Source organism: Castanea sativa, chromosome 1 (assembly GCF_040712315.1).
Source record: "Castanea sativa cultivar Marrone di Chiusa Pesio chromosome 1, ASM4071231v1".
Lineage (NCBI taxonomy): Eukaryota > Viridiplantae > Streptophyta > Magnoliopsida > Fagales > Fagaceae > Castanea > Castanea sativa.
In genome coordinates this window covers 91,207,913-91,217,466 of record NC_134013.1, presented here as the reverse complement: position 1 = coordinate 91,217,466, position 9,554 = coordinate 91,207,913, and the positions used below count along the sequence as shown (strand labels likewise).

At 34.5% G+C, this 9,554-nt stretch overlaps 1 protein-coding gene across 1 annotated transcript; it reads left to right on the top strand.

Moving 5' to 3' along the window:
- Positions 1-7,509: 7,509 nt before the first annotated feature.
- On the top strand, positions 7,510-8,546 carry LOC142606570 (16.9 kDa class I heat shock protein 1-like). The gene has a single exon (XM_075777888.1). It carries the CDS (start codon positions 7,818-7,820, stop codon positions 8,379-8,381), a length of 564 nt encoding a protein of 187 aa, XP_075634003.1. The 5' UTR covers positions 7,510-7,817; the 3' UTR covers positions 8,382-8,546.
- The last annotated feature ends 1,008 nt before the right edge of the window (positions 8,547-9,554 follow it).

The following is a 9,554-nucleotide window of genomic DNA, read 5'->3' as shown; positions in this document are numbered from 1 at the left end:
AAAAATAAAATAAAATAAAAAACCCTAGCTACGTTTTAGAGGTCATTTGAGTGTTGTGTGGTGAATCTTTTATGAGATCTTGAGGTGTTTACCTTCATACACACACATAGGATTATCAAGATCAAGATTCATATCAAGAGCTTAATGAGCTGCTTAAAGAACTCAAAGAAGATTTGAAACCTTTTAGTGGAGTCTCAAAGTCACAAGTAGGAGAACTTGTGGTTGTAGCAAATCAAGGAAAGAAGTAGTTTGTGGACTCGGAGTTGTCACGTGGTCGTGGTAGTAAGATTTCTACACGAGATAGCAATAGGATGTTAGTGGCCTAAGTCTTATTGTACAAACTTCAATTCTTTCATTGTGGATCATTGAGGATAGCTAGTTTAAATCCTCTGCAGGTTTTTTACCGATTAAGTTTTCCTTGGTTATCATATCGTTGTGTTATTTATATTTCCGCATTATTTACATGATATGATTTATATGTGTTAACTTAGAACTAAATAATTTATCTAAGTAATCACTTGGCTAAATAACTAGGTTAAACATATTGTGTTAAGGAGTCTAAAACTTCACAAGTGGTATCAGAACGGGTTAGCTCTAGTGTTTAGATCTTTTGATCTAAGAGTTGATCTTTAACTCGTGTTGTCATAGAACACAGTTACTCTCTAATGATCCCACCTCACTTTGATGGGAATAACTATGCCTACTAGAAAGTAAGGATGAAAGCATTCTTGAAATCTATTAATGAAAGAGTATGGAACTCCGTTGAATACGGATGGGAGAAACCGACTACTCTTGTAAGCGAGTAGTCAACTTCTCAAAAAGAAGTTGGCTAAATAACTAGCTTAAACATATTGTGTTAAGGAATCTAAAACTTCACAAGTGGTATTAGAACGGGTTAGCTCTAGTGTTTAGATTTTTTAATCTAAGAGTTGATCTTTGACTCGTGTTGTCATGGAACACAATTACTCTCTAATGATGCCACCTCATTTTGATGGGAATAACTATGCCTACTAGAAAGTAAGGATGAAAGCATTCCTGAAATCTATTAATAAGAGAGTATGGAACTCCGTTGAATACGGATAGGAGAAACCGACTACTCCTGTAAGTGAGTAGTCAACTTCTCAAAAAGAAGTAGCTGCTTTTAATAGCAAAGTCATGAATGTTATTTTCAATGCTATTTCTATGGAGGAATTCAAGAGAATCTCAAATATTGAGGTTGCTCATACTGCATGGAATATTCTCCAAACTGTGCATAAAGGCACAAAGACAGTTAAAATTAATAAGTTGTGGCAGTTAACAACTAGATTTGAAAGTATTAAAATGTCTGATGATGAGTGTTTTGATGAATTCTATGCTAAGCTTAATGATATTGTTAATTCTACTTATAATTTAGGTGAAATTTATGATCAACCTAAAATTGTTAGGGAGATACTTAGATCATTGACTAAGGACTTTAGGCCCAAAGTGATTATCATTATTGAAAGCAAGGATGTGGACTCCATCCTTGTTGATGAGCTTGTAGGATCTCTCCAGTCCTATGAGCTAGACCTACCCAAAACAAACAAATCCAAATCAATGACTCTTAAGTTAGTTGACAGGAATAAATTTGATGATAAACTCTCTTTTACAGAGATAACTTATATTGCCAAGAACTTTAGAAATTTTCTTAGGAATAACAACAAAAGGGTAAGAGGTAAAAACAATGCTGAACCTAGAAACTTTAAGAGGAATGAACCAACTAAGCTTAATAATATTGATAAATCAAAAGAGAAAGCTAGTCAAACCTCTAGTAACTCTCTAGGTGAATAATGTTTTGGTTATCAAGGGTATAGCAATGTGAAATCAGAATGTCTTACATTCTTGAGATCAAATGGAAAAGTTATGGTTGTAACCCTTAGTAATGATGATCACGAGTCTGGTAGTGATGAAGATGGAAACTTCATTGCTTTCACAGCTACTGCTGTAGTTAATGAAAGTGTTTTGGTTGAAGAGAACCCTTCTGATGGAGAACTTTCTAAATGTGCTGATTTGCAAGAAGTTTTCAATAAGTTATGCAAGGTTACTGCAAAGGATGCAATGAATGTTGACTTAGGTTTAAACAAAATTGCCTCCCTTGAACTTGATAAGAAAGATTTGTTGTTGAAATTGCTTGATGCTAATACTTTGATTGATAAGGTGAAGATTGAAACATGTTATTGCTTGATAAGATTAAGAACTTGGAACTAGAATTATCTGTTACTAGAGAACAAAAAAATAGGTATGCTAGTTCTAAACTTGATCACATGTTGAGTGTTCAGAAGTCTCCCTTAAAAAAAATTGGTCTAGGTTTTGTAAAAAGCATCTCAGTGTCTAAACCTCATTCCACAAATTTTGTTCCTTCTTCTAAGCCTCCCATGAGTGAGATTGTCAAACCAGTAGAAGTTACTTCACCTTCTAGGAAGATTAGGGTTGATCTTAAAGAGTCTAAGCCTAAGCAGCCTAACCTCCCTAAGGATAAGAAGCATAATAAACCTTTGTGGGTTTGTCATTTTTGTGGAAAGGCTGGGCATACTCACCCAAACTATTTCAGGTTGCAAGCTGCAAAGCGAGCAAATAAGCCAAAAGGTTACTGCAAAGGATGCAATGAATGTTGACTTAGGTTTAAAGAAAATTGCCTCCCTTGAACTTGATAAGAAAGATTTGTTGTTGAAATTGCTTGATGCTAATACTTTGATTGATAAGGTGAAGACTGAAAACATGTTATTGCTTGATAAGATTAAGAACTTGGAACTAGAATTATCTGTTGCTATAGAACAAACAAATAGGTCTGTTAGTTCTAAACTTGATCACTCCTTAAGACAAAATTGGTCTAGGTTTTGTAAAAAGCATCTCAGTGCCTGAAACCCATTCCACAAATTTTGTTCCTTCTTCTAAGCCTCTCATGAGTGAGATTGTCAAACCAATAGAAGTTACTTCACCTTCTAGGAAGATTAGGGTTGATCTTAAAGAGTCTAAGCCTAAGCAGCCTAACCTCCCTAAGAATAAGAAGCATAATAGACCTTTGTGGGTTTGTCATTTTTGTGAAAAGGCTGGGCATACTCGCCCAAACTGTTTCAGGCTGCAAGCTGCAAAGCGAGCAAATAAGCCAAAAGGTTGCTGCAAAGGATGCAATAAATGTTGACTTAGGTTTAAAGAAAATTGCCTCCCTTGAACTTGATAAGAAAGATTTATTGTTGAAATTGTTTTATGCTAATACTTTGATTGATAAGGTGAAGACTGAAAACATGTTATTGCTTGATAAGATTAAGAACTTGGAACTAGAATTATCTGTTTCTAGAGAACAAACAAATAGGTCTGCTAGTTCTAAACTTGATCACATGTTGAGTGTTCAGAAGTCTCCCTTAGACAAAATTGGTCTAGGTTTTGTAAAAAGCATCTCAGTGTCTGAAACCCATTCCACAAATTTTGTTCCTTCTTCTGAGCCTCCCATGCGTGATATTGTCAAACCAGTAAAAGTTACTTCACCTTCTAGGAAGATTAAGGTTGATCTTATAGAGTCTAAGCCTAAGCAGCCTAACCTCCATAAGGATAAGAAGCATAATAGACCTTTATGCGTTTGTCATTTTTGTGGAAAGGCTGGGCATACTCACCCAAACTGTTTCAAGTTGAAAGCTGCAAAGCGAGCAAATAAGCCAAAAGTATTTGTGCCTCAAGCACAAGATCTTTTGGTACTTATTGGTGAATTGGTTAAGACGTTAAACCTTTATACCAATTCTAGAGTTGCTCATCATTCTAATGTGAATGATAACTCCAAACCCAGAGTTGCATCTAAGAAGTTTTGGATGCAAAAAACTCAATCTAAGTGAGTCTTTCTAACATGGTCCTTGTGCTTTATCTCAATATTCTTTGTGACCATTTTTCTTTTGCTGTTTTGTTTTCTTTTTTCTTTTAAGATTTGCATTGCATTACATTCATGCATTTCATGATAGTGAAAGGAATCAAGATGGCCTATTATTTTTACAAGGGAAAGGAAAAATGTGTTTTGTATCATATATCTTAGAATTTGCAATCAATGTGGCCTATTAGTTTTACATAACATGCTTGTGTACCTTGTTTAGCTTGGATGAGCTTATTTTACTGCACTTTACTGGTTTTAACTATGTAGTGCATGTTTTGTGGGAAGTGTTTATAGTTTTTTATCACATGATCTTAATTTTGAAGTCACATGATTTTGATTGTTAGGACTAGAACTTAATAAGAAAGGTATAAATAAAATTGGTGTGTACATTATCTAGCTTAAATATCAATTTGACAATGAAATAAAATTGGTATGTACATTATGAGGCAAAATCAAAAGAAACTTACATGATTGTAAGCTTGTTTTCTAGGAAATGTGAGAGTTATATGATGTAACTCCTTAAGTGATAGTCTCTTTCAAACTTATGTGATGAGTGATGTAGAAATTATGATTGATTACTATCTACTTATCACCTCATATGTATCTCAAGCTATGACTAGTTGCACACACTACACAAGTTATTCTTTGCTAAACTTAGTACATGATTGTGTGTGGATTTGTTTTGGCCATCCAAGATTATATGCTCTTTGATTTTGATGCAAAATATGTTTCATCTTTTGAGTTTTGGGGACAAAAGTGTGAAAATCTTGTTTTTGGAAGATTTGGGGAAAATTCAAGTGTTTTTGAAAATTTTTTAAACTCATAATCATGCATTTCATTCATGAAATAAGATGTTTGAGTGGTTTCTGCTTAAAACTTGCATGGTTTTTCAAAAATTTCAAAATTCCAGATTTTTGATTGATCGAATTCGTTTCTCGACTAATCAAAATTGCTACAAAAATTTTGGTTTGAATCTACCTGGCTCGATTGATCGATCAAATCTATTTTTCAATCAATCGAAGCTCAATATCGACCGATCGAAATTCAAACAGTGAGTGTTTTTAAAAAGAACTTTCTCACGTGTTCCTCATACTTTTCAAACTTTTTCAAAAGCTTTCTCACTCCTTTTCTTTGATTGACCCAATCTAAGCTATTTTTGTCGTTTTCTTCCACAAATTTCTCAAGGGTTTTTGTCTTCAAGTACTTGTAAGTCTCTTTTACCCTTTCTTTTTCAACTTAATCACATTTTTCATGCAGTTTCTTTGAAATTTTTGAACCAATGATTTTTGGGGTTTTTGATTTTTGGGTTGTTTTTGTTCACATTTTGTCATTGGATTTTTGTCCTTAGATGATATAAACATGATCCTCATGCATTAATTTGATCAATTTTGTGAGTTGGGAAAAATTTGAAATTCTAGGACTTGAAACTTTGTGAAATTGGGGATTTTGTTAAATTGGACTTAAATTGATGAAATTGGCTTGTGAAATTGATGAATTAAGTCATTATATGATGTTTCCTATCTAGTGTAATGATTAATTGATCAATTTGAATTGGTTTTGAAATTGGGTATTTCAAATTTTGGGGTTTTTGGACTAAAACTCTATGTTCAAGTCAATTGATGGTTTCTAAAGTAAAATTGAACAAATTTCAATGCATTAGAGCATGCATCATATGTGCATTCATTACATGCATCATATAGATTGATATCTATTGAGATTTTTGTGCTCCAGCCCTCTCTAATGCAATCTACCCTTGGTTTTTCTTTGTTTTTTGTTTTTCTTTGATTCTAAACTTTTAGCATCATGGTTAGAAAAACTAGAGCCAACAAAAAAACCACCACTCCCTCTACCCCTGAATTCCAAAGTGATAAGTTCATAACCCTTAAGTGTTAAGAAACCTATGAAAAACTGAACATTTTTAGGTCTGTGTGGACTGACCATAGGGTTATTTTAGATGAGCTTGATGGGGAGATTAGGAGGAATTTTGTGCGTAGGGGTTGGTCACCTCTTGTAGGGGTTAGTTACCTCTTTTAGATGTAGAGCATCCTCCTCCAGCTGCTTTGATTAAAGAGTTCTATTCGAAAACCATTTATAATACATATAAGTTTTCTTATTTTTATATTTTTGCCTTTGGATTCATTATGATGATGTTGAGTTTAATGAAGCATTTTAGTGCCTATATATTGTACAGCTGCCATATACATGGTTAAAATTGAAATTTATAACCTTAATAAGTGTTTAATTGATGAAAAAAGTAGCATTTCAAATGGCTGAAGCTAAACGGACTCAATGCAGTAGTAAGTGTTTTTCCTGAAGGTTGACGATGAGACTGCAGCAATCTTATCCTATCTGCATTCTAAATATTTCCAGTTCCAACTAGAAGGTATTCAGCACCAAAAAAAAAAAAAAAAAAGTTTCTACTAGAAACTAGAAAGTAATATTTAACCTTCAATAGTCTCTTTCACATGAGGTAGGTTCAAATCTCCTAGTAGTACCACGAAGTTAGCTCCAAAAGGATTTTTCATTGTGGACAGAAATTATGATTATTATATAGATGACTCTACTCTGACACACGCAAACAGTCTTTAAATTTGTTCTATATATATTAGCGGCTACTTGTAAGAGCAAACCCGCTGTATCTGTAAGAGTAAACCCGCTACATCTGCAAGAGCAAACATACTAATCGATTTCACTATTACAATACAATGCAAGCCAACAATCAAACTAATCAGTTACCTGATATTGATATTTTGACGAACTTGAGCGGACTCCAAGAATTTGACAACGATTTCAGTAGAAACTCACCTTGTTCTCCATATATGCATTCCATTTTCACGTACTTATTGTGGGATTGGTAAGTGATATAATATAATTGATGACTGCTCTGACACACGCAAACAATCTTTTAATTTTTCCTATATATATTGACGGCTACCTCTAAGAGCAAACCCGCCACATCTATAAAAGCAAACCCATTGATCGATCTCACTAATACAATTCAATGCAAGCCAACAATCAAGCCAATCAATTACCTGATATTGATATTTTGACAAACTTGAGCAGACTCCAAGAATTTGACAACAATTTCAGTAGAAACCCACATTGTTCTCCATATGCATTCTATTTTCATGTACTTATTGCAGGATTGGTAAGTGATATAATATAATTGATGACTCTACTCTTACACACACAAACATTCTTTTAATTTTCCTAAACCTCAAAAAAATAAAGTGTAATTTACCCTTATTATTTTATATTTAATCAATTTGATGAATTACTCTACAAACTAGCATGCAAACAAATAAGTATTGAAGTGTTTTTTTTTTTTTTAATCATGCGAAACACCATGTCTTGAACAACTTATAACTAAACAATTATGGTAATAAATTACTTGGTTTTAACCGTTTCAGAAAATCTGGGTTTGAAAGTTTGAATCTTCCTTCTCGCCCGTGGTAAGAAAAAATGAAAAATAATTCCATTCAAATTAAAATTTTAGTTGTGTATTATTAAATAAATAAATAATTGGGGGTGTTAAAGAACTGTTAAAGAGAAGCCAGTGTCATCTCATCCTTTTAGTTGAAAGTGGCACGTGTCTTTCCCTCCTTCCAGATCATACAGTTTTCTCCGGAACTTTCTAAAGAACTCTCTTTTCGAACAGTTTAGTTTTCTCGGGAACATTCTATAGCCATACCTCTCTTTCTCCACATCATCATCATCCATCCACATTTCTCTCCTTCATTTCAGGACAATATCGAGAACAATCCAGAAAAGAAAACGCACAAAACTCACCTCTCCCATCTCCTATATAACCCCAACCCCACCTTTAACACAAACCAAAGTTACAAGCTCACAAATTAAAGCAAACCCACCATTCAATATACCCTTCATTCATTCATTTTCTCTCAACTACTACATTTCTATTCCAAACTTCCAACCCCAAATGGGCAAGCCAAGCTATACCATGTCTCTGCTTGTAATGGTACTCGTTGCTCTCGTGGCCACACAGGCCAATGCGTTGATGCCATACACAAGGTCCCTATGGGACATGATGCTCCCATCTGAGGACCCTTTTAGAATCCTTGAACAAACCCCACTAACCATCCCCAAAGGCATTGAGAACCTCGCTTTGGCACGTGCAGACTGGAAGGAGACCCCCACAGCTCACGTCATAACCTTGGACGTGCCTGGGATAAACAAAGATGATTTCAAGATTGAGGTGGAGGAGAACAGGGTGTTGAGGATCAGTGGAGAAAGGAAAGGTGAAGAAGAAGCTGAGGGTGACAAGTGGCATAGGGCTGAGAGGACTAATGGCAAGTTCTGGAGGCAGTTCAGGTTGCCAGGGAATGCGGATTTGGATCATGTTAAGGCACATCTTGAGAATGGTGTTTTGAGGATCACAGTGCCCAAGTTTGCTGAGGAGAAGAAGAGGCAGCCTAAAGTGATTAACATTGCTGTGGAGGGGTCCTCTGGTGAAGACATTAAGGCTACCAAGGCTGAGATATAATGCATAATGCTCTGAATTTTTTTTAATTGTGTCTCACTTTTGTATTGTAATATGTATGTTTCAAGGAAGATATGGCACTACTTTGTACTGGGGAGTTTGGTTTTGTATTTCAAGTTTTTGTAATCTGCAATAAAATCAAGTTCCATATATTGGAAATTTCGGCCATACTTTAATTAATACATGGGATTCTAATGCTAATATTAGTTAGAGTTTTGCCTAAGCATTACATATTGGCCTCCGTAGTAAGTTTGTTTCAGCTATTTAACTAGAAATATTGCAAATAATGCACTCGAAAATGCGATCCTTCAAGACTAAATTTACTGTTTTGAAAAATGAACAGTTTTTTCTGGTTTATTCAATAAAACTGACTGGATAATAATTTTTATTTTCCTTCTTAATAAGATTCCAATTGAGTCTATTTTCTGACACAAAGAGTTAGTGGATGAGTTAGTGGCAAGGCAATAGGATGAACCATAACTTTTCCTGTTGAAGATTTTGTAGACCAATAATACAGCAGAGTAAAAATATCTAAACAAGTTATTTTACACCCACAACTATCAAAATTGAAGTTGAAGTTATATGCAGGTGGCTATCGCTAAATTTTTGTAGCAATTAGTTACAGTAATCTTTATAAAATAAAATAAAATGAATTATATAAGTTACTTTACCTTAGCGGGTAAAAATAAAACGAATTATTTTATCATCTCTCTCTTCTATTACAATAATAAAATAATAATAAAAAAGCTTCTCTAATGGTCTCCTCTCTCTCTCTCTCTCTCTCTCTCTCTAAACCAAATACCATATCATGTTTATAGTATCATTTTGGTAGTTTTGCTATGCCACAATGAAAGGCAGGGTGCAAAAGGTATGGGGGCCAAGTGCAGGCCATCGGGGAAGAAAGAAATTGACAACAATGGTGATCCCCAGCATTTTTGTTCCAGAAGACTGATCCTTCACTTTCTATGAAGGACTGAATCGACACCCAGATTCTATCTTCAAGGACAAGACAGTTGCTGAACTTGGTTGTGGAAATGGATGGATATCCATTGCCATTGCTGAGAAGTGGTAGCCATCAAAGGTTGGTTCTTTGTCTTTCTTTATCTTGTGTTGCAGAAATGCCATATTTATCTTTGATCCCCTTTGTATTTTTCATCTTCATATCTGCAAATATTA